Raw genomic sequence first — 25,098 nt, forward strand, 5'->3', positions numbered from 1 at the left:
TATTCTCACATGCATTCTCTTTCCTTTTAAAAATAAGTGGTGTTATAAAGATGTATTTTATGTTGTCAGTGAAGAAGATTAAGAATCCCATTGCCCGTTTACTCTGTAATATATAGATTACTCTTCAATATAGATTGAAGCAATAATTAAAGACAGGGAAAGAAAATATGTAGATTATCACACACTGGATCCTCCCGGCTCAGTGATTCTCAACCTCAGCTTTGAAAGTTTTGGAAACACTTGGGGAAGAAAATATGTAGATTATCACACACTGGATCCTCCCGGCTCAGTGATTCTCAACCTCAGCTTTGAAAGTTTTGGAAACACTTGGGGAGCTCCAGTCCAACCCAGATATTCTGATTGAATTGGTCTGTGGGTGGCTTGGGCATTGGGGTTTTGAACCTGTTTTACATTGTTCTGATGTCACCTTCTAACTTTCTGCCTCTCCTAGTAAGAGCTCCAGCTTAGGCACCCTGAATTATTCTCCAAAGATGGGAAGCACTTAGCAAATTATTTACGATCTCTCTAAATAACCATCAGATAATTCTAACCATCTGTACATATTTTAATGTTTTTTTAAACCTGCAAAACTGAATTGTGGTTTATGATTTAATAGTATTGAAATATGACAATAAACACAACTTATATTGAATCTGAAGATTAATCTAGACAAACTCCCCCAGATCAGGATTGACCATTACAGACATGATTCTAATGTGTATTAACATATTTCTTTCATATGCTGATATTCACATTTTTCCCTCCACTGGAAATAACCCTTTGGGAGACCTCTTTATGTCCTAATATGAAAAGATTTAATTTTTACTAAGTGAAAAATGTCATTGTGCATAAAATGCTACCATCTATGTTTAAGTATATAAAATGCTATCAGGTATGCTTTTAAAAGAGCAGAAGTGCACACACACATACATACATTACGTATGTGCTTGCTTTTATATTGGCCCCAGCACTGGTTGCTTTTCAGAAGGGGAGTTTGGTGTCTGGGAAATAGGGAACAAAGGGGGTAGGTTTTGCTGAATCCCCTTTCGTCCCTTTTTAATTTTGAACCACGTGAAGAGATAAGCTATTTACAAACTATATAGAAAAGAAGGAAGAGAATCCATTCTTCTATCAAAGATTCAGATAACTCTATGTTTTCAGTCCTTCAGTGAAAGCAAACAGGAATGAATGAAGTCCCTTTTATACTTTTTAAATGTTGAGCCATGTGAACAGATTAGTGATTTCAAAAACTAAGAGGGAAGGATGAGAGAGAGGGAAGGAGGAAACAAAGGGAGGGAGGAGGAAGGAACTCCATCCTCTGTAAAATAGTCAATGACTCTGCTTGGTTTTGGTCCTCCCATCAAATCAAACAGATGAGAATGAATGTCAGACGAAGCCAGGGATCTGTGAGAATGGGCGCTGTCTCAATACCCGTGGAAGCTACACCTGCGAGTGTAATGATGGGTTCACTGCCAGCCCCAACCAGGACGAGTGCCTTGGTGAGTACAGTCAGCAGCGTGCTTTCCTAACCTCCACACTAGGATGCTGGAAACCCAGACCTCTTATTTGAAATACAAGAAAATGTCAAAATCTGAGGAAGGATGAAAAATGTTCATATTTTGGAGATGCCGTAGTGACTGTGATTGTCCATTGGGCTTAGCACCACCCTGCAGCTAAATTCTTCCTTTGCTAATTGGATCTTGAATCATTTGTTTGGAATTTCTTGGCTGGCTTTGAAGCCCTTGGTGATCGCGATCCATTTCCATATGTTTCTCTGCCCCTCTCTCTGTAAGCATGGCTATTCCCCTGTATTTCTGGGAGCAGAGAGAGTTATAAGCTTGTCTAGGCCAAGGTCTTTCTGCCTACTTACTGAATGTCTTATTTGTTTTCCTCAGACGTCATCCTTTCTCTTTTACTGCTGTCTCCAGCTTTCCCCTCTTGCTCCTTCTCACCCAGGGTAAAGTGTTACATCCTTTTTGGTTTTTATATCTGACCAAATTTTTAATACCTTGTTTTGCTCTTAAAATTTCCTAACATCCCCTTTGCCATATAATGTCCCTTCCAGACAATCGGGAAGGGTACTGCTTCACAGAGGTGCTACAAAACATGTGTCAGATCGGCTCCAGCAACAGGAACCCCGTCACCAAATCTGAATGCTGCTGTGATGGAGGGAGAGGCTGGGGTCCCCACTGTGAGATCTGCCCTTTCCAGGGGACTGTGGCTTTCAAGAAACTTTGTCCCCATGGCCGAGGATTCATGACCAACGGAGCAGGTACTTCATTATGGTCCAAAAACACTTGCAGGGAATGTGTGTGTGTGTGTGTGTGTGTGTGTGTGTGTGTGTGGTGTGTGTGTGTAAAAAACAGATGAAAATATAGAATCTGCAATATGTGCCTAGGTTGAGTTGCACAGCTGAGCCCAACAAAAATTCTTCAGTATGGAGTTTTAGACATTTGAGGCCATGCTGCCAAAGTGCCCTTGGTCCACTTGATTAACCTGTGTGTGCTTAGGACCCAGTAAGTCTTCAACTTCTTAAACAGAAGTTTACTATAAGTCAATTGGTTACTCAGAATATAATTTTTTAAATTTTTAGATGAACTTTGAAATAAATGATCATTAAATGCCCAAACTGGTCTACCAAGATGTAGAACTTCTAAAAGTGGCCAAACTATATTACATGAAAGAAGTATAAACCATGCTGATATCTTGGCAATTAAACACAATTGCATCTGGAAAAGCACAAGCTACTGAACTAGAGAAGGATGAAGAGAGTGTTGGACTGTCTGAGGCAACTCTAGAGATGTCTAGGCCTGTCACTAATGTGATTCCTATGTTTATCTACAGTAACTACAATTGGTTTTTAGTTCATAAAAGGACTGAGAAAAGGAGAGAGCTTTTTTGAGCTCCTTGGGAGGGAATTGGAAGTGAAGGGGAAGAAGGAGGATTTCTGTTTACATTGGAAAGATGTGGCTGAAGGCAGAATAATGGAAGTGGATGTGATTTTTAAAAAAAACATATCTACAAAGATAAGATGGAGGGACCAAAGCAATCTGTGATTCTTTAGAGGCTGTAACAATCAGATGGTTGAAAAAAACTCATTTCTGGAGACCAATAAGAAGTGCTGAGTTGTACTTCAGAGTACAGTTGTAAAGGTCAGATACACCCAGCTGTTTGTTGGTATAAAATGGTGATTTGGCAGTCAAGGGTCGATAACTCATGTGGAAAGAGCTTGTACTGGCACTTCGTCAAGCAGAAAGGAGGTAGATGGGTCAAGATGTGGAGGACAGTGGCTTTAATGTTCAACAGTACATAGTGACCCAGCCTTTGTCTCTGTGGTAGAGCCATGAGTAAGGGTCTCCCTTCCTTAGCAGATGGCAAAACCCCAGCCCTGTTATCTACCCCAGAGCCCTGATTGGTTTCCCCCCTCAGCAGAGGACAGAAGTTCATCTCATTTCCCCAATATTATGTCATTTGAACTTTTTCAGGATTAACTCCAAACACAACAAAAATAATGTTAAAAAAAAAAAAAAAACTCACTTATTTTGAGCATGCAATATTGGGGGGAAATGGGGTTTCCTCCTCCAAAGGATGTGCTTCTGGGATTCATTTATGAGGTATCAGCAGGAGGCAAGCTTGATGGCATGTGACGACACACAAAGCCAAGTATGTCGAGATGGGCTCCCTGTTTTGTGGACCCAGAAGAGAAAACAAGATACATTTAGAAGACCAATTGTTGTTTTTGAAGATTTTCTGTAGCTGAGTTATTTTATCAATCACAGTCTAATGAAGTTATTTGTTTGCCTTTCTATATAGCTACCATTACATATTAAATTTATGCCGTCATCCCATTGGTTTAATTTCTTAGGCCCCTAATATAGTAACCCAATTTATTAGTATTTGCACGGAAGTGACCCCCTACAAATTAATGTTGTCAGCTTTATGATATATTTATCTTATTTTATATTTTTTAAATTACAGATATCGATGAATGCAAGGTTATCCATGATGTTTGCCGGAATGGGGAATGTGTCAATGACAGAGGATCATATCATTGCATTTGTAAAACTGGGTACACTCCAGATATCACTGGGACTTCCTGTGTAGGTAAGTGTCTATTTCTGATGGCTCATCCTTAAGTAGAAACTTTAGATTATGGAGTAAAATAAAAATCAAAGTCTATACAGAGTTTACTTTTTATTTCCCCGGAACTAAAATTCTCTGTTAGACCCTATGGAAATTGAGCATGTAGACATCATTTTTAGATGCACAATCACACTGTATTTCTTTGATCATAGATCTGAACGAGTGCAACCAGGCTCCCAAACCCTGCAATTTTATCTGCAAAAACACAGAAGGGAGTTACCAGTGTTCATGCCCGAAGGGCTACATTCTGCAAGAGGATGGAAGGAGCTGCAAAGGTAAGGTAGAATTTAACATTGCCCCTCACCTAGCACCTGACACATGGCTGCATTCCTCTGCCTGTATGCACTCAACAGGCAAGACTTGCTTTACAGGCAGGAGGTGCTTCCCTGGGGTTAATGCCTCCACGGGACCCACCTCCTACGCTGGAGGGAGAAAGGCTAAAGCCAGGGAGATTGTGGAGGACCAGTGGGAGCAGCCATCCTCGCTGCATACCCCCTGGGTATCCATGGCAGCCATCCATGAGGATCTCGGAGATAGCAGGGTCAGCTCTCAAAGGCTCTGGTGGGGCAGATTCTTACTTGGTGACCTCCTCTCTGCTTTCTGGTTTTTCTATTCATTCTATACAGCCGTATAGTTCAGGTTTCCGGGAAAGTCCTGCCTCGGAATAATCAGTGCCATGATCCTAGAGGACACTGTGCCTAGTTAATTAGATGCTATGTGCATATTTTTGTTCTGCAGAAAAAGTCCATTCTTGCCTTCTAGGAGCTTCCCTGAAACATGAGTATCACACAGAATTAATAACTAGCAAAAATCCCTTCTCAACCAGAAGTTATCCTTTGCAAAATTTTTTGGTGTAAATTTGACTCCTGTAAACATCTTCCTCTCCGTTCCTAAGAACGTTATATGTAGTGAATCTTTGATAATTTGGGAAATGAGAGATTTGGAGAAGAAAAGGTAGACCAAGAGATAGCATGTCATGCCATGGAACTTTGAAGGAAATTTATAGAAACATACAGAAGTAAGGAAGGTAAAGGGTAGAGTGGAGTCCAGTCCCTTTTCCTATTTTTTCTCATAAAGCTTAAATTCTTCCACTTACTCGGTATATATAACTAAAGATCAAATGAATGATGTAGCTATGTGTACCACTGAAACCAAGAAAGGCTAGAAGAGTAGAGTGTGGGACCAGCACACCCCCCCAGAGATGGGTGGGATCCAGATTGGAGGAGAGGTGAGGAGAGAAGTGGAGAGCAGCAAGAAGTTGGGCTCTCGACCTCTTTCCTGTGTCTGCTGCAAGGGAGAGTTAAGAGGCAGGTAACAGAGGATGATGTCACGGGCAACTGCCGGAGGCCTTCCTGTGCAGCACAAAGCCTGTATAATCCTCTAGTTTTGGGAGAGGAAGTTGAGAGACCTACTTACACATTTTGACCATCGTAAATGAAGAGTGGAACTTATTTTACATCTGGGGTCACTCTGAGTTCTACGCAATGTGAAGCTGTAACTCAGAGCCATAAATGTATTCATATAACTGAAGAACCAAATTCAAGGGGAAAATATCTTTCATTGTATATATTATCTGTAACAAACCAAACAAATTCATAGCTTTTTTTCTAACCTCTGGGGACAGAAAATGCTCAAAAGTTTCTATCAATTCAAAGGTGAAAAATGAAAATGCATCAATAACAAAGAGCCAACATATCCACTCACAACTTGTCCCTTTTCCTATTTTTTCTCATAATGTTCAAATTCTTCCACTTACTTAGTTTCTATTACTAAATATCAAATGAATGGTGCAGGTAAGTACACCATGGACACTGAGAAGAAAGAGACCAGAAGGGTGGCCCTGGGAGGAGTGTGGGAGCAGCACATCCCCAATGAGAGATGGGTAGGATGCAGGTTAGAGGAGGAAGGGCATTCTTGGAGGCAAGAACAGCGAGTGCTGCTGCTCTTCATGTGTTGTAGTCATGAAGCGGTGTTAGAGGAAATCACTGAGTCATCTTCCTTACCTGTTGCAGATGAGCTTCAGCAAAAGTGCAGTGATGCTCCAGCGAAGCTCCTTGGGCCGTATACAGGAAAAGTCAGTCCACAGGCTCTGAGAAAGCTGAAGAGAGAGTACATATCAGTCAAGCTCTCAGCAGTGCAAAGAATAGGACAGGCTGCATTATAAGAGAAGCCAGCACTAGGACAAGTCTGGAGAGGGTCTCTCAGTGTAGTTCCACTCCAGATGTTACTCTAGCCAGGAACTGGCCCTGTGGAGTGGAAGCAGTCACTGGCAAAGCTAGCTCCAACCCCGTTGTGCAGATGGTGGGGGTATAGTGCTTGAATTTGTGATAAAATAAGGTCACTAATGTTTATTCCTGAATATGCAGCACTTGTAAAATTATTAAAATTCAGCTAGAAGCTAGACAGAATGTTTTATCTCTTGATATTTTGAAATAACACTGGAGTTGAGAATGTAGCTAGAAGTTGCGGCAGTGAGGAAAGAGGCCTGGTCAAAACAGAAGGTTTTATTGAGATGTGCAAAATAATGTTGGATGAACACCAGAGGCAGTTGTTTTTTGTTTCTTGAGACGAAGTTTCACTCTGTCACACAGGCTGAAGTGCAGTGGCACGATCTCAGCTCACTGCAGCCTCTGCCTCCCAGGTAGCTAGGATTACAGGCGTGCACCACCACACCTGGCTAATTTTTATACTTTTACTAGAGATGGGGTTTTGTCATGTTGCCCAGGCTGGTCTCAAACTCCTGAGCTCAAAGTGATCAGCCTGCCTTGGCCTCCCAAAGTGCTGGGAATACAGGCATGAAACACCATGCCCAGCCTGGAGGCAGTTTTACTAAAGTGCCTTTAGCTATCAGAGTGAATTTTTCCATTGTTTTGTTTCCTTTCTGACTGTTCAATTATGTTTTATCCTAAGAAGAATCCCTAAAGGAATCAGATTTTGATGACTTCTATTGAGTAGATTAAAAACAGCAAACAAAAGAACTAAGCCAGCAAATTCATTTCCAGCTTCAACATTTCTCTTTGCTTCAATTTAAATAGGTATTTTCAATGCTCTGAAAAATTTGCAGACTCATTCCTCTTTTACTTCATTATAAAATTTGTTTAAAATGTCATGATTTATTGGAAATTCCGTTGTTGAGGAATTCCTGCATTTCTCCAGTTAGAATTGTGTTTTCTTGGATCCCCCAAAGATCTCTCTCTATTTTTTTGAGGGGAGGGGGTTCTAACTTGACGCCTTATCTGTCTTTCAGACCTTTATGCCCTATGTCCCTTCCTGGCGTTTGCTGTGCCTTCTTTCTGGTCAGGGTCATCTCAGACTTCGAAATCAAAACTTGGAGCTGCTTCATAGGGGTGGCCTCTCTGATAGCGTTTTGTTGGCTTGGTTCAAATGCCTATCTTGCATTTCCTTGTAGATCTTGATGAGTGTGCCACCAAGCAGCACAACTGCCAGTTCCTCTGTGTTAACACCATCGGTGGCTTCACGTGCAAATGTCCTCCTGGATTTACCCAACACCATACGGCCTGCATTGGTGAGTGGGAGAGGAAAAAACCCTATATAGAATGTAGCAATTCTTCTCTATTTCCTCTGCTGTTGGGATAAGAAAACAAAAGCTCAAAGAAATACATGAGTGCGTGTATGTGAGAGCACACACACCTGCACATGCATGTGGAGAGTTGTTGGCCTTATTTGGCCTTTTCTGAGTCATCCTTCTAACTTTCTTTTAAACAATACAAAGAGAGCTTTAGGGAATTTTAACCCCTCCTTGCTTCCACCACTTCTCATAGATAACAACGAATGCACCTCTGACATCAATCTGTGTGGGTCTAAGGGCATTTGCCAGAACACTCCTGGAAGCTTCACCTGTGAATGCCAGCGGGGATTCTCACTTGATCAGACTGGCTCCAGCTGTGAAGGTAGGTAGACACCTCAGCTGCGATCCAGCTGGTGAGTCGCTGTGGAGGTGGCCTGCGCTGTGAAGGTGACCTTCATTATCAGCCTCTCTGAGATAGCAGATCTGAGCCCAGGGAGCCACCCCTAAAATAGTGTGCACAGGGTTTTGTCTCATGCCTGTGTCTAACACACATGCCTTTCCTAAGGCTATCAACACCTTTTCTGCTCAGTTTTTAATTTAACCTAATAGGGAATAAGTCAATCAAGCAAAATTGGCAGATTCTTGACTTTGATTCATTGATTTTCTGGTCACTGGGTCCAGAACCATAAAGGGATTTCCCTCATGTGGAGTAAACATGAGGAATAAGCTCTTCTGATGACATTTAATTAAAAGTTTAAATGATATTTGTAGGAGTTGATTGTGGCTTTTGACACCTTTTGATTTCTAATTCTGGCACACACCAAAAAAAAAAAAAAAAAAAAAAAGCAAACACAAATAACTTACATAGCTGTCCTGGAGAGTACTTTGGGCTCTGCACTAATTTCCTGATCATTTTTATTTGTAGATGTTGCTGGGGCTCTCTGAATGTTTTTCTCCTTTGACTTAGCAGCAGTTCCAGAAGAGATATTCTTGAAGTTGTTGGTGGTAGAATAATGTGTAGGATGTGTCGGGGCTGGCTTTCTCATCAGAATACATGTGGCTTCAGAGCGATGTGGAGTTGGCGTCATGGTGGTTCTGCTTCTTTTTCAGACGTGGACGAGTGTGAGGGCAACCACCGCTGCCAGCACGGCTGCCAGAACATCATCGGAGGCTACAGGTGCAGCTGCCCCCAGGGCTACCTCCAGCACTACCAGTGGAACCAGTGTGTTGGCAAGTAACTTCTCCTCACTCTCAAGATGCATGGCTATCAGCTCCTAGGAGGCAAAACACTGCTTTCTTTCTGAAGCTGTAAATGTGTTACTGAAGCAATGAATGCTCATTTAAATTTGCCCTAACCTGGTTGAAACCCAAGGGAAATAACAGCTTTTGCAAAACACCAAAGTAAGAAAAAATATCGTGACCGAGGGTGCTTCGAGAGCATCTGAAATGAAATGCCCCTGGCACTTCTTGATGCCAGTATCCTCCAGCGTCCTGCTGCACTTGAGCTCTGTTCACATCAGGGGTCAAAAAACCTTACTTAGGATTGAAAAATATCAGCCAGCCAGAGGCTGTTTTGAGTGACTTTTGGCCTGAAGATGCCAAAGTAGTTCTGTTCAGCTCTACACATTTGGGGACAGAGTGCGAGCAGCAGAGTGCGAGCAACAAAACCCTTGTCGTGTCTGCTGCTCGTACTCTGTCCCCAAGGGTTTTGGTTTTTTTTTTTTTCACGATTGCTAAATTCTTCAAGGGAGAGCTGCAGACGCTCTCATTAAATTGAAATGATGTTCTACAATGTAATGGGAAAATAACTCTTAATGCATGTCAGAGAATCCAAACAATATGAGTTTGGAGGGTTACCAGAGGCCATTCAGCTCAGGTACTTTGTTTAACTGATAAAGACCTAGAAGTCCAGGAAGAGAAGGTAGTATGGCCTTGCCTAGGTCTTTTGTGACATGCCTAGAACTAGAACCCAAAACGCATTTTTTTTTTTTTTTTTTGGCGATGGAATTTTGCTCTTGTTGCACAAGCTGGCATTCAATGGCACCATCTCAGCTCACTCTCACAACTCTTAGCACTCTGATGTAGGGCTGCCTTTCAAGTGTCACATTCACTTGTTTTTTTCATTCCAAGCATCTGGAGTGCCAGTGCACGCTTGGTGCTTTGGTAGCCTTTTCTAATTGACACACTATTAAGTACAGAGCCCTCCGTAGCAAAAACTCAAAGAATTACTGCTTCCTGGGTGCAGGCTCGGCCTTGCAATGGTTCTCTTTCATGCAGAGGAGGTCATTTTGGTGTGTTTTCATTTATCAAAATCATCTCTCTCATCTAGTTTGATTCCGCACAAGACACAGTTTTGCAGTGTCACCCAGGGTTGACTGAAGTGGCCCCTGTGCTTTAGAAGTTTAGACTGCACAAGTCTCTGGCTAGCTATCTGGTTTTGGTAAAAATGTCAGTTCATTATCAGCTCAGGGAGGTCGTGGATTTAATCCCCAGTTTCTGACATGGTTCACAGAACTTCCAGAGTGAACTTTGTTGATTCAGTACCCAGTTTATGAGCCTGTCTGTTCTCATTATGTAGGTCCCTTTAATAACACTGGAGCTATGTGAAAAAACTTGAGAGAGGAAAGGTATGTCACTCCTGTACCTTATCCTCCTCCTCCTACCTTCAGTCTGAGGATAGTAGAGGTGACCAGGCCATGAACTAGTTTCCTGGAGATTCTGCTTGAGTCTTGTGAAGGTCATCTCCTGGCTGGACACTCTAAAACAATAAGTTCATTTAGAAGTCAGAAGAAGTTTGGGGTTCTTAATGCCTCCAAATGCCAAATTGCCCTCATAAATCTTGAGAATTAGAGTTACCTAGAATGAGCATTGCCTTGGGCTAAAATAGCTTCCCCAGAACCACTAGAAGCAGAGATCTCTTAGACCAGTCCTCCCTGGATCCTCACTCGAAGATGGCTGCAAGTTCACTCTTTGGGGTAAGGGGGCCACTGATTTCATTGTTTTCTAGAAGTAAATTTCAAAAATTCAGCTTGCAGATAGATGGAGTTTTGACCCATTTTGCCATAGAGAAAATTAGTTAAAGAAAGCCCATCCTACATTTGTGAATTTTCCTATCGTTACTCCCTTAAGGCCACAGCTAATCATGAACAGTGCAAGCTGGATGCTGAAGCCTTTGATTTTAGAGGACAGAGTGGTGGGTTTCCATCTGCTTTTAAGGAGTGGTTTTTAGACTTTAATGCTGTTTTGATAAAATTTGAATTGTCTCTTTTTATGAAACGAACAAAACCCTCACCTAAGTACCGACCGAAGAATCAAACATATATTTGGGAGTGTAAAAAAACTCCGGGGAGAGTCATTTGCTCCAAGGTGTAGAGGATGAAAAAGGTCAGGAAAAGTGAAAAACATGTTAACCAAATCATGGCGTTTGTATATTAATAGAAAGGGCAAGTGCAAAATCATGCTATTTTCAAACTGTAAACACTGAATATTTGCAAATTTCTTATTTTAATCTGTGCTCCACTCCATTCCACCTCTCCAACCTAGATAAGCAAGTTTAATTTAAACTTTATTAAATTCTCGGGGAGGGGGGAAAATGTAAAATAAAAAGAATCTGAAAGGGGCGGGGGAGAGCTCTTGATATTTGTAGTAACAGATAGATGCTCAAAGTTAAAAATAACCTTAGAGATCTAGCCTTCCCTGTTTCCTAATATATAAATCCTTCTCTAAGTTCCTTGCTTATCACAGGTTGGCTTAAATACCACCTTGAAGGGCACTCACTTTCTCCCAAGATATCCCAGTCTATCTATAGATAGCTTTTAATACTTAGAAATGTCTTTTTTTGGTTAAAAAAAAAAATCACTTCTCCCTCTAATTTCTCACCATTCGTCCTCCTTCTGCCCTTTGGAGGAAAAAACACAGAATAAATCTAAGTTATATAATGACAAGTCTTCCCCCTAATATACCCACGCCTTACAGGTTTTTTTAGTCAAGGTCCCAGCAAGAAACAGATGGCTGAGGCCAACCAGAAGTGGGGGACAGGGGAGCAGAGCTTGCTCATGTTCCGTAGATCACCCACCTGGGGCCAAGAGCTGGTGGAGAAGGTAGAGGATGGACATGGAGGGGCAAGAAGACATCAGCCCAGAGGTGTTCTCTCCACTGAAGTTAATACGCTTGCTTCATCATTCTTTGTTGGACATGGAGCTTGGTGCCCACGGTTTCTCTTGCTCTTTATTGCACATCTCATCCTCACTTTAAAATAAGGAGAAAGAACACAGACAATGTGTTGAGCACAGAAAGAGAAAGGGAAGAATGAGAAAGAGAAAATTTTTATTTCTAAGAGTCCTGAAGCCTAAGTGACCTTGGGTGGAGATTTGAAAGTCTTTGAATACAAAAGGTCTTCACACAGCCAAAGTTATAGACCTATAGCTGATGGGAAAGAGGGAACGAGAAGGGAGGAAGGGAGAGAGGGAGGGAGAAAGGGAAAAAAGGAAGGGAGGGAGGAAGGGAAAAACAGAGGGAGAGAAGGGAAGCAGATATGGAAGGCAAGCAGGCAGGAGGACAATGTGAGTATCTACTAAATATATACAAGTGAGCATCCTTCCCACCCCACTTTTATCTACCTGTTTTCTAATTTAAAAAAATAAAAAATAGATATTTTTGAGAAACAATTTTAATTATAAATGAATCTGCCTTAGCAAAGAAGGTAAACCAATTATAGGAGAAAGAAAACACCAGCTTAAATGTGGGAGTGTCTCTAGACCTGCCCTGTGGTAGAAAGGAAAGCACATGGACGGCCATTGCAGTCCAACTGACCTGGCTGTGAATTTCTGCCCCGCTGCTGCTGGCTGTGAGATCTTGGAAGGGCTTTCTGAGCCTCACTTTCTTCAGCTGTAAAACAGAGAATATAACACGTCTTTCTCAGAGTTGTTAGGAAAGCCAAGGAAATGAATGGGTAACACCTATATCCTATCTATCATATAATAGGTATCTAATAAACATTCATTCCCTTCCCCTTCCTCTCTTCCATAAGAAGTGGGTATCCACTAAGTGAAGGCAAGGCCAATCTCCCTACATTCAAATGAACATATGCCTGAAAATGGGCTATGGCAATTAAGAAATGTCTAACCAGCAAATTTCCAACCTGCTCTGCAAAGGCAGGTCTACAAAAATATATTGGAGACTTCCAAAAATTATAAATCAGAAATAATGAGAAACTTATGGTTTTCTCCTTTCTAGTTGATTTTTTTAAGTAAGAGTTCTTTTTCCTGCTTCTTAGCATCAGACTTGGCAGGTCCCTGTGGGTATCCAGTCCTGCAGCCTCTGTCTCTCTTGTGGGTTTTCCCCAATTACTGCTCGTGAAGTCTGCACCGAATCCCTTCCAGCCACACTTAGTTTTAGACAGGGCTCAGACACTCTGGGCAGGAGGCTGGTTTGAATAAGGAAGGGGCCGAATCAGTGATGGGAGCAGACATACCAGAAGGCACTATTCATCCCCCAGAACAAGTACCTGGGGGCTTTTTCGGATTTTTGAAAAGGAAATCCAAGTGGGGCAGACACTTCGGGCAGGATCTCACCCCTTGCGAGATCGGCACATCCTGAAATAGGTGGACGGGGAAAGCAGGCTCCGGAAAAACGGTTGGTCTCTGCTTTTGAGATATTTATCTCCTCTCTGGGCACTTGTGAAGCAAGTTCGCCAAAGAATCGCAAGATTCCTTCTTTCCCATCTTGAACCCTAAATCTTAGCTACAGACCAGCACCATGTTGGTTCATTACTAGATGTTTATGTGGAGCAGAAGATACCAGTGTTGACTTCTGATGAGAACTGTAGTCGGCTGGTCCTCAGAATGCCATCCTCTAATGCCCTCTGCCTGCTGCATCTGACTTCATCTTCCATGTTTACTCACAACATAGCAAGAGGCCACATCTGTGCCCACATCTTTCTCTGCTGTTGCTCTCCCCACCCAGCCACCTCTGCCTGCCTTACCTTTCTGAGAACCTACCTGAGGGCCAGCTGGCCAGCAGCAAATGGTAGATCCAGTGTCCTCAATAGAAATCTCTGGCTGCTGCCACACATGCTGCTTCTTGTTTTCCCTGCAGATGAAAACGAATGCCTCAGCGCCCACATTTGCGGAGGAGCCTCCTGTCACAACACTCTGGGGAGCTACAAGTGCATGTGTCCCGCCGGCTTCCAGTATGAGCAGTTCAGTGGAGGATGCCAGGACATCAATGAATGTGGCTCTTCACAGGCCCCCTGCAGCTACGGCTGTTCCAATACTGAGGGTGGTTACCTGTGCGGCTGTCCACCTGGTTACTTCCGCATAGGCCAAGGGTAAGCACTGCTCTTTCTGGTCCTGGTTGGAGATTCTCTCATTTGTAATATAATTAAGTATACTGAACTCAAAATTACCTCTTCTAGTAGAGGAGAACCATGCTTTTTGTAATCCTAAAATTAATTGCAGTTAGCTTGGCAAAAGTTTTAGGTTATTTCATTTGAAAGAAGCATCTGGATTTCTGGAAACATCAAAGTAATGAAACTACATTGTAGATATCTCACTATATGACTTCTCGATCTCATTGTCCTGATCTTCACATCTTGTTGTGAAGCGATTCATCTCTCTGTAAATGCACCTCTCTGCCAACCAGTGACAGAACTGGACTTACCCTGCACCCTACTGACCCAGTCTTCTCCTGGGGCAGGCAGGATTCCATCTTGACTTAAAATGCCTTTCAATTCAGTTCCTGTCAAAGATATCCCTTTGGGTTGGAGATCCTTTTGGGTTTTAAATTATATTTTACATTTCAAACTTAAATTTACATTAAATGTTACCCAAGGTACATTAGTTATGAGAATTGAAACACTATTTTTCTGGTTAAAAAAAAAAAAAAAACTTCATCAAATTATAGGTATGTCTGTGTGAGAGTTGGGGCAGGTAAGACATTTTTATTTTACTAAGTGATTTAAAAGTTTAGTGTTAAATTTTCAAAGTTTGGATCTTTTTTCCTGCTGAATCAATCTGGACTCGGGTGTCTACCTTGTTTTAGCTATCCTGAGAGAAAGTGCACATTTTAACTTTTTAATTAGGAACGCATAGACATTAAATAGACATACACATTATTACTCCCCCACATGCATGTACACACACCACACACACACATCCACACTCATATTAATTATTAATGTAGCAGTCTTTGATTTCTTGACATACAGACACCAAGTGATTCGTTCGGATCCGGGTAGGTAGAAGAATGTTTCGTGAGAAGCACACAGAATGCCAGCATTCGGACACAAATTCCCAGATGTTTGTGTCTGGCTCTCAGTAGACTCATTCTTTATAGTTTAATGCCAGAACCATTTTTTCCCAGCAAAAATTGTGACACTCTAAACTGGCTTTTGGCCAGTGGGATTTTGTAGTCACACTTCTTAAAAGTGGTGCTCCTGGGATATGAAAATACTGGAAAGGAGTTCTGAGAATGGAACCAAAGCCTGCAGATTTGGAGTTTACCTCCTAATGTCATCATTGTGTGAATGTATACACATGTGCATACACACAGAGGATGAGCCTTTATCATTTCATCCATTGCACTGTTTCTGCATATTTCATGTTGCAAGATAAAGAGGAAAGGAGATGTATTGAGCTCTGGAAAGATTGGGAGAAATAGTAGGAACCTGTAAATTGCTTCTAAATACAACATATTATGTTCATTGCAAAGTATTTTGAATCCCAAGGGTATATAGGAAAATGAGCTCTAAAAAGCATATCAGCTATTACAGAAAAACAAATAGTGTTAGGTCTACATTATGACCCATTATTAGAAATCTACCCATTTAAAACAGTTTTGGCCTCTCTGAATCACTAGAGTGGACTCTGCCCCCAAATAAAGATTCTTTTAAGGACCATTCACATGTTTCAACACATTTGGAAAGAGGAGCTTGATAAACACACATTCCAAGTGGCCTCAGAAATAGTAAGCAGAATAACAAAACAAGGTACTTGTGAAACATTCAAGCCTCCCTCCATAACTTGGCTTTGATAACTGAAAGGCAAAGAAAAACAACTGAACTAGTTCTCTCTTGGGCATGGGTTTGTTTATCCGCCTTCGTATGAGTCAGAGCCAGCGGCCCTAGTGGTTTTGAATGACTTGAAACAGTTTCCCACAGTTGGGCAAGCCCTGATGCATGCATTTCATATACTGCATATCTTCATAGTTTATTACATTAAGCTTCATTACCATCTGGAGCTCTCTTCTTATCCTCAGTAGCATCAGCAAAAGTGAAACATGAAGGAATAGGAGCAATTGCTCGGAAGCTTGAGTGAGGAGGAGTAATTATGGAAGCGGGAGAATGCAAGAAACTCAGCAGTGATGTCTCACACCTTGCTCACTCCCATGGAGCCTGGTTCATAAAGAGAAGCCATTTTTATTTAGCCTCCCAAGTTACATGGCCTCCCTCATCTACCATTCTCTAGTTTCCACTCTGTGTCTCCTCCCCAGCGGAAGTACTGCAAAAGGCCTTCCATGTGAGGTTTAGGAATTAAGGGATAAACAAATATGCAAAACAGTGTCTTTCTACAGGTAGTAGAAAGAAATCAGTACACTCCGGCAACCGGGAATGAGAGGCCAAACAGAAGACCTCTCAATGTAGTTCTCAGAACCAGCTCATCCTCCAGTGGACAAGCAAGGGCTGTATCTCCCAAGTACCGGGACCGGGCTTCACCAGAACTCTTGTACCACCTACCTTGTCTTCCCATTCTAACGAAAAGCATCTATGCTCCCCTTGTACTGCAGGCACTGTGTTTCTGGAATGGGCATGGGCCGAGGAAACCCAGAGCCACCTGTCAGTGGTGAGATGGATGACAATTCACTCTCCCCAGAGGCTTGTTACGAGTGTAAGATCAATGGCTACCCCAAACGGGGCAGGAAACGGAGAAGCACAAATGAAACTGATGTCTCCCATATCGAGGTGGGTCAGAAGGTCGTTCCTCCTGATGTCTCCTATTGTGCAAAGCCCTCCCAGATTCCTGTGGTTTCCTACGAGGATGCTCCAAAGTGTGAAAAAGCTCCCCGGAGAGAAACTCCAGACATTCCCTGAGCTCTAGGCTGCATTTTACAAGAGGCTGTGGGACTTTCTGGAGTTTCTTGCTGCTTTTCGGGAGTGGCCATTTGAAGGTTTTCACATGCTTGCTCATTTCCTCTGTCTCGCCAAAAAAAAGTCAACTACCCACCCAAAGTCTGCTGAAAGGATAAGGTCTGAGATCCAGGACAGCAAGTGGGCAGAACAGCGAAGTGACATAGTGCTCCCTACATAGGCACGCCAAGTTCTGAAAGCTAGAGGCTCCTCTACTGAAAAGAGACATGTGGAGTGTGAGGGAATTTGGACTGCAGACAAAAATAACGTGGAGCTGAAGCAGCCTGGTTTCCTTTGCCCACGGCTGCTGCAGCCTTTCAGTCAACTCAGAAGTGCACAGATATTCACTCAGACCTCTGGCTCCAGGCCCATAGAATCTAGCACATGTGGTCCCATAGAGGCAAGAAAGAAGCCAGGTAAAAAGCATTGAACTTAGCAGATCATCACAGTCAGGAAGTAGGCTCATAGGTGTGTCCTTCGGAGGGGATGGTTTTGCGTCACTGAACCAAACTGAAACAGTCTGCTTCTTCGTATTGGTGCTGTGACCCATCTGTTGTCACTTAAAAATTGAGATAAGTCTTTGGAAAGAAAATAATCTATTAAAACAGTGGTTCTCAAACTTGAGTGTGCAGCTGAACCACCTACTAGGTGTTGTTAAAATGGATTGCTGGGAGACATCCCCAGCATTTCTGATTCAGGAGGTCTAGGGTAATGCCGAGAATTTGCATTTCTGACAGATTCCCAGGTGCTGCTCATGCAGCTTGTTCAGGGCCTACACTTTGAGACCTCCAGATACAAATGATTTCGACCTGCCTTTCTGCCTTTCTTCCTGACATCAGCTAATATTTTCAAATATTACAAATATATGCCAATTTAATACATTTGTGGTTTAAACAAAGTGCTTTATGAATGTGTGTTTTCAATGTTGTGTATGCAGCATAAGGCAGAAAATTGTATTAGTGTGACGTTTCAGTCGTTTTTTCTTTACTGTGAGAGCTAAGTGGCATAGGTACATTGTGTTTAACACATTGCCCTGTGTCTTCCCAGGATCAGTCTGAGACAGAAGCTAATGTGAGCCTTGCAAGTTGGGATGTTGAGAAGACGGCCATCTTTGCCTTCAATATTTCCCACATTAGTAACAAGGTTCGAATCCTAGAACTCCTTCCAGCTCTTACGACTCTGACAAATCACAACAGATACTTGATCAAATCTGGAAATGAAGATGGCTTCTTTAAAATCAACCAAAAGGAAGGGATCAGCTACCTCCACTTCACAAAGAAGCAGCCAGTGGCTGGAACCTATTCATTACAAATCAGTAGTACTCCACTTTATAAAAAGAAAGAACTTAACCAGCTAGAAGACAAATATGACAAAGACTACCTCAGTGGTGAACTGGGTGATAATCTGAAGATGAAAATCCAGATTTTGCTTCATTAATTCACCATCCAGAGACCAAATAATTAAAAGAAAAATATAGATAGGTAGAACTATATTTTCCCCCAATCAGAATCATCATATCATAGGTACAGTCTTTCACCAAGTAAATTTGTATAAATAAGCACTATTCTTGTATTACCAAAGCAAGGTACAGGTGACTACCCTAGTTCAAAACAACCACTTTCTCAGGCTTCTCGTGTGTGTAGCTAAGCTACCTTGTCATATGTGTTGATTCTTGAAAACTGGGACATGTATTTCCATTGGGGGTTGGCCATTTATGCTGACATGCCATCCTTCCAGCAAACGTACAGGAATGTGCTTTCAATTGATGGACTACTTTTTTTTTTTTTGCAAATTTGTAAACTTTGCTTCTCCAAATACAAGTACTAGGTTGCCCATTTATGATATCTATTTGGTGCTAGTCAATTTTCAAACTAGATTTATAAATGCACTGTAATATTTACACAACTTAGAAACCAAATTACAAATATTCAGTTCCAATACTTCATTAATTTCAATCAACCAAAGTTAGTTCAGTAGCTTCTCTCAGTTATGAGTATAATACATTACATGTAAATTAAGTGTGTGTATACTGTAATCGTGCTATTTTTTATCATTGAAACATTTATAAACTAGAATAATAATGCCCTTAATGTGAGGGTTTGTAATGGTGCTTATTAAGACCAAAGACTTGTTAAATGTATACACCAAGTGGTAATGAAATTTCTGTGACTGGCCCACACGTGCATAGAGGTCTGGGAGGACCAGGAAACAGCCTCAGTGGCCAGAGGATCACCAGTGCATCCTTCATCACAGCATGTGCAATATGCCAAGATTACCCTCGGTCATTCCTGTCAACAAGGGGTCAATGTCATAAATGTCACAATAAAACAATCTCTTCTTTTTTTTAGTTTACCCCTGGCTTTGTGTTCTTGCATGGATTTGGGGTTGGAGGGGCCATTCTGGAGGCTAAAGATAGGCTCTGGATTTAACTTATCCTGGGTCTGTTAGTTATGGCTTATGAAGGTACTAAATATATAACCACTAGAAGAAAATTTAACCTAAGAGTCAATCTCTTGTTTTATCCATTGAAGATAGCAGAGTCTGGTGTCATTAACCTGAATTGCCTGTGAGAAATTTAGATTGTAGAGTCATTTCTGAAACGTGAGCTAATTAATCTTGTGACTTTTAAACTCAGATTTAAATAGTTTAAATATCAATATTGTCTTAGAGCACATGAATTTCAATATAATAATTTATCATGACCCCCTCTCAAGTACACACAGTTTTGGTAAGCATTAGGTAGTCTGTTCCATTTTTTTCCCCTCAGCATTTGCTAGTCAGTGCTTATCTAATTACAAAGGGATAATCCCAGACTGCATCCAATTGCTGTAACTCTTGCTTGCTTAATGTCATAATTTTAAAAGGCTATTTTAAGTGCAATATTCAATATTTAGCTGTTAGGCTCATTCCATTGATATGAAATAATCTTTTAAATCCCTAAGCGCAGGAAAGCATTTCGTGGTAGTGAAAATAAGGGGAAATAAGATTGCTGCATGAAGGTGGGGGGCAGAGAACTAGGTAGGACACAGGAAAGTCCTCTCAAAATCTTTGAAGAGCTCAGCTAAAAAAAAAAATGGTATCGATTTGGCACGTATTATTCCAGGGTCAGCTGATGTCAGCCCTGGATTAATACACACGGTCCCAATTATAGAGCTACTCACTGAAGGAATGGGTTTCCTTGCATTGTGCAGAGCTCCCTGTCACAAAAGAGTTTCAATCTAGCCTTAATGGCAACCATTGAACAAAGATGCTTTCTTCCACCTAAGAGGCCATCAACATTTTGTATCTCTAATTTTGTTTATAACAAGTGCTCAACAGAATGAGCTGAATGACTATTACAGAGGAGGTTTGTAACTTGGGTAAGAGGTTAAAATGTAACTCACAATTTCCTTCTAACTCTGCACCTATGGAACCATGTGGTAGAGGTATATTAAAATTGTTAGAGAACATACAGCCTATGGTAAACAACAGTTTGCATATGGAAAATGTCTTTGATAATTTAACCAGAACTGCATTATATTCAATAATGGATTTTCTTTATAACAACGGGAGAAAGTGGAGTTGGCACACAGTGGATCACTTTGATATTTTTAATAGTCCAAGTCTGGATTTTATTTATTCCAGAGCCAACAATTTCGAACAGCATATTTTCCATGTTTCTGACTGTAACAAAACATTTTACTCATTGTTCCATTGTAAATATTCCTCTTGTTGGAACTCTTTTTAATCCTGAGATTTAAACTGTACCTTTCAATTGTCTGTGACCTTTCAATTTCACTTTCAATAGTTGAAGAACTTGGCTTTGTAAATCTCTCAGAAGCTTGACAATGTCTTGTCTCTACCCCCTCAGCCCATTTCATTTGCCAGTAATTATTTTGTAAGTAGGGTTGAAATGAACTCAGCTGGCCTTGTGAAATGTTTAAACTTGCACAAACAACTACATTTTTGTTCAACAAATAGTACTTTACTCAGCCAAAATCGCTTTGGACATTGCCATTACAAATACTGTTAAACTTCAAAAATCATGTCTGTAAATTAGACGAGCCAAAATAAAGGACAATTAGGTTGATGCTGTATTAGTATCCTTAAAACTCATACACCCATAAACTGTTAGGAATTTTTTAGTTACAGTCGATTTGGTCCACAGAAGATACTTTATTCTGGTTTTAACTGTAGTTCTTAGAGAACTGTATTAGAAATGGAATTATTAGAAATGTAATTATTAAATGATTTAAGGACATTGTTTTTAAGGTTAGAAGATTATTACAGGTAGAAATATTAGTGTCACATTTATAGCTGAAGACAGCTATTTTCCCCTTGCCAATTTTAAACAACACTTTGTAAAACAGGGAGAAGAAAAAAAAAAAAAACAATCGACTTCATTACACTTTTTTGAAACCCAGTATGAGCCTGACAGTATGTATCAGTTAGGAAAGGATTATGTCTATTATTCTGAGTTTGAGGGTTAGAGAGCTAGAAGATGACTCTACATTTGATTTTGCAAATTTCCATGTGCACCCATAACTGAGGCCATTTACAGGATTGGATCTCAATTAAAGACATTCCCAAAAATGTCTGCATCAACATGAGGGTCTTGTACATTTGACACCCGACATGCATTTGGCAAGACCTGACAGCAATCACAAAATCTGTTGTTCCAACTAACTGCTAATAAATCTAAAATGTTTCCTTTCTTTCAAACAAAGTCATAAACCTTGATTTAGGAAATAGGCTGCTTTGAATTTTTGATTCAAACCTGAATTATGGCTGGGCGCCATGGCTCACCCCTGTCATCCCAGCACTTTGGGAGGCCAAGGCAGTCAAATCACTTGATGTCAGGAGTTTGAGACCAGACTAGCGAACATGGTGAAACCCTCTCTGTACTAAAAATACAAAAATTAGTCAGGCATGATGGTGTGCACCTGTAGTCCCAGCTACTCCGAGGCCAAGGCAGGGGAATTGCTTGAACCCAGGAGGTACACATTACGTTAGCCAAGATTGCACCACTGCACTCAAGCCTGGGTGACATAGTGAGACTCCATCTCAAAAAAAAACACAGTTTTTTTTACGGTTGGATGGTAGAAGGTGTATCCTTTTTAATTGAACCGAGTTATAGCAGGTAAGTGGGTGCAATTTCTGGCTAGCTGAACCCTCTGCTCTCTATTCATTCTGATTTTTCATCTCTGGGTCCATTCCCATTTCATAAATGAAGGAAACATTATCCTCTCTCTGCTCCCCTGTGCCCCCTGTTGGTTGGTTATGGTGTTAGCTAGAAGGCTCCAAGCCTTCCAAGTACTTCTGGAATCCATAGCTTAGGTTCAAATCTCAGCAACACAGAGGTGGAGCTTTTAAGCAAAAAGCAGCTGCTCCATTCAGTGTTTCCTGACTTCCACATCCTGCCCAATGTGTTCTTTGCAGCTGTGCTGGGAGTTACAGAAATCAGAAGAGATCTGTTTCCTTTTTACCCTGAAGTACTCTCTTGGGGAGAATTAAATCAAACCTAAATGATGATACTTTTTCTTCTCCTGGAAATGGAGACATCTGAAAACATCCTGATAATAATCACTTATCCCATCGGTCCCACTAGACAGTGACAGAAATAGGTCACAGGCCTTTGTAGTTGTGTCTACATGGTGAACTCTACTCTGCTTGGCCCCACCAGCTCTGCTACGGAGGAGGCCAGACCTGTCAGAAAAGATTAATGAGACCTGAATATATCAGAATTTCCAAGGTACAACAGACTAGATTGGGTTTGTGTCTGTGTATTTTTGTAACTACATGAAATCAGCACGATGTGCCGTTCAGCCTTTCTGTCTTCAGTTGTATGGAGATTATCCCTTTTTGGACAGTCCCGTGATCAGGCCCAGTGGCAAGCTCCTCCCTGAGACCTGCTACTTCCTGCACGTTTGTGGCTTGGCTTCCGTGGGCTCTCTTGTGGGTCATTCACAGGAGGTGTGGTGCCTCCAGCTGGGGAGTCAATGTGCTGTGGAACCAGCTCCCCAGGAGAAATGGCTCCTGTTCTCAAGCCCACACATTCACCCCCACAGGCCTCACCCCTTCCGGGAGAGGACATGGAAGACAGGTGCACCATCCTAAAAGCCTGATGCTTTCAGCCTCGATTTTTTTTTTCCCTAGCGTCAGTGATTCTTGATTTACAGAGCTTTGACCTTTCCGTGGGCTGCAAAGAAAGTTCACTGAGAGCTCACTTTGCTCCTGAAGAACACCTGCCTGAGAGTCCTCATACTACAGGACATCTGGGGTCAGAAAGCTGCGTTCAAGTTCTTAGTTCCATCCCTTTCCAGTTATTCAACCCAGGGAAACTCCGTGATGTCTCTGAGCTTTGTTATTGTAGATAATAGTAACACCTTCCCCATATCCTTGCAGACCATTATAACCCACTATATATGTCTAACACTAATGTAGAACTTCACAGTTTCAACAAGCACCTGTGAACTCTGCCTGCTGTGATCCTCAATCCTCATCAATCCTAGATTTTTATCATTCTCATCATGCACACATTAGGGTCTCTTGCCAAAGGTCTCTCACCCCAAAGAGCTGGAACTGAAACTAAAAGTCCAGATCTTCTGACAACACAGTATATACCCCATTCACTGTGCATACCAGAAGAATGAATAAAATGTAACATAAGAAAGCAAAATAGGAATCTGTAAGCTACAAATTGCACTTGTGATTCAACATCTAGGCTTCTCTCTGCTCTTCTAGAAACCAAGAGAAAGCTGAGGAGAGAGTGTGCCATCCACTGTCTCCAAGACAATTCTTATTAAAAATTATAGCAAAGACTGGATGTGGTGGCTCATGCCTGTAATTTCAGCGCTTTGGGAGGCTAAAGTAGGTGGATTGCTTGAGCTCAGGAGTTCAAGATCAGCCTGGACAACATAGGGAGGCCCCTGCCTCTACAAAAAATAAAAAAAATTATCCAGGTATGGTGGCACATGCCTGTAGTCCCAGCTAGTGGGAAGACCAAGGCAGGAGGATTACTTGAGCCTGGGAGGTCAAGGTTGCAGTGAGCCATGATCACACCACTGCACTCCAGTCTGGGTGACAAAGTGAGACCTTGCCTTTAAAAAAAAAAAAAAAAAAAAAGACAATTACATGCCCAACAAGCAGCACCTGCTTGCAGGGAAGCCTCAGGTAGTGTTCTCAGGGACTTCATTGTAGTTCCTGTGCTGGCTGACAATGCCTGACCAGTAAGGGCTCCCGTGGGGTGGCCAGTTATCAGCCAGCTTCTCCTAGGCCCATGGCAACCCCCACATTGTGTTGCTGGTGCGTGTGTGCATGCGCAGGCTTTTCCCTTCCTTGCCTTGTTAGTGCATGTGTGTATGTGCACACCCTGCCCTGCTGCTGCTGTGGCAAAAATACACTCCACACCCCCGCTCCCCCACTGGACTGCAATTGTAATCAAAGCCTTGGCAGGGACAGAGCAGGTCAACCCTGCCCCCTCCCATGACCTGCCCTTGTACCAACACTACCATGGGAGTAAAATTAGGCACAGAGAACGGTGGATTTTCCACCTCCCTAAGTGACCACCCCTGCTTGCAGTGCACAGAGAATACACACAGATCTGCCCAAGTGCAGACTGCTCAAAAGCTATGCTGCCTCTGCCATTACGGTGAATGTCTATACAGAGGCAGGCACTCCGGCACCCACTAGCATCCTGTTGCAGCCAAAGAGTGTTCACCCTCCTGGGCTGCCATAGCCACTGCAGCTGACATGTGCAAAAAGGACAGATCTCATTAACACTGCACTATGAAATGCTTTGGCTGACACCACCCATTAGAGTGTAGTGACCAGTGGTCTGGGAGCACCTTGCCCACTTTCCTGTGCAGTAGATTCCTGAGTTTAAGGAGTCGGAGCCTGATATAAGTTCACCAGAGTTAAGAGAACACAGTGAAGGTGTTGGGAGCTGAGTGTTGGCTCCCTAAAATCTTCTAGAAATGAAGCCAGTTGGCTGATTCCACCTTACATCACAATCAAACTTTCAAGATCATCAAATAGGATAAAAAAACAAACAAACAAAAAACACCCAAGAGTCCGCAACGTCAAAGATTGAAGAAACATCAACTCCCAAAATGAGAAAGAACCAATTCAAGCACTCTCACAACTTGAAAAAACAGAGTGCCTTCTTTCCTCCAAAGTTTCATACCACTTCGACAGCATGGGATCTGAACTAGGCTGATATGGTTGAAATGATAGCAACGGAATTCAGAGTATGGATAGGAATGAAGATCATTGAGACGCAGGATTATGTTGAAATCCAATACAAGGAAGCCAAGAATCACAA

General features: G+C 41.9%; 1 protein-coding gene and 1 long non-coding RNA gene across 6 annotated transcripts in view; one reads left to right on the forward strand and one right to left on the reverse strand.

Annotated features, from left to right (window-relative positions):
- Positions 1–19,859, forward strand: part of FBN1 (fibrillin 1) — a 237,267-nt gene extending 217,408 nt beyond the window's left edge. Inside the window, exons 57-66 of one of the 3 annotated variants that reach the window (XM_032297522.1) lie at positions 1,374–1,499; positions 2,066–2,272; positions 3,979–4,104; positions 4,296–4,418; positions 7,553–7,669; positions 7,926–8,054; positions 8,783–8,902; positions 13,769–14,000; positions 16,457–16,631; positions 17,844–19,859. In XM_032297522.1, the coding sequence (XP_032153413.1) occupies positions 1,374–1,499; positions 2,066–2,272; positions 3,979–4,104; positions 4,296–4,418; positions 7,553–7,669; positions 7,926–8,054; positions 8,783–8,902; positions 13,769–14,000; positions 16,457–16,631; positions 17,844–18,233 (1,745 nt within the window). In that variant the 3' untranslated portion in view covers positions 18,234–19,859. Of the gene's footprint in view, positions 1–1,373; positions 1,500–1,895; positions 1,958–2,065; positions 2,273–3,978; positions 4,105–4,295; positions 4,419–7,552; positions 7,670–7,925; positions 8,055–8,782; positions 8,903–13,768; positions 14,001–16,456; positions 16,632–17,843 lie in introns of those variants that run through there. The other 2 variants (XM_032297523.1, XR_004274880.1) reach the window with 2 other exon arrangements.
- Positions 3,473–13,828, reverse strand: LOC116564418. Of its 3 annotated transcripts, none has more exons than XR_004274882.1 (4): positions 11,748–12,034; positions 10,336–10,428; positions 6,147–6,241; positions 3,473–3,682 (listed from the first exon to the last, which is right to left on the reverse strand). It is a non-coding gene; the product is annotated as an uncharacterized LOC116564418 (long non-coding RNA). The 3 variants fall into 3 exon arrangements; XR_004274883.1 differs by lacking the exons at positions 3,473–3,682; positions 6,147–6,241 and adding exons at positions 12,485–12,559; positions 13,656–13,828 and having other exon boundaries at positions 9,759–10,428; positions 11,748–11,920; XR_004274881.1 differs by lacking the exons at positions 3,473–3,682; positions 6,147–6,241 and adding an exon at positions 12,485–12,662 and having other exon boundaries at positions 9,759–10,428; positions 11,748–11,920.
- Positions 19,860–25,098: the final 5,239 nt, after the last annotated feature.

Source organism: Sapajus apella, unplaced genomic scaffold (assembly GCF_009761245.1).
Source record: "Sapajus apella isolate SASKATOON/1434 unplaced genomic scaffold, GSC_monkey_1.0 scaffold37, whole genome shotgun sequence".
Taxonomy (NCBI): domain Eukaryota; kingdom Metazoa; phylum Chordata; class Mammalia; order Primates; family Cebidae; genus Sapajus; species Sapajus apella.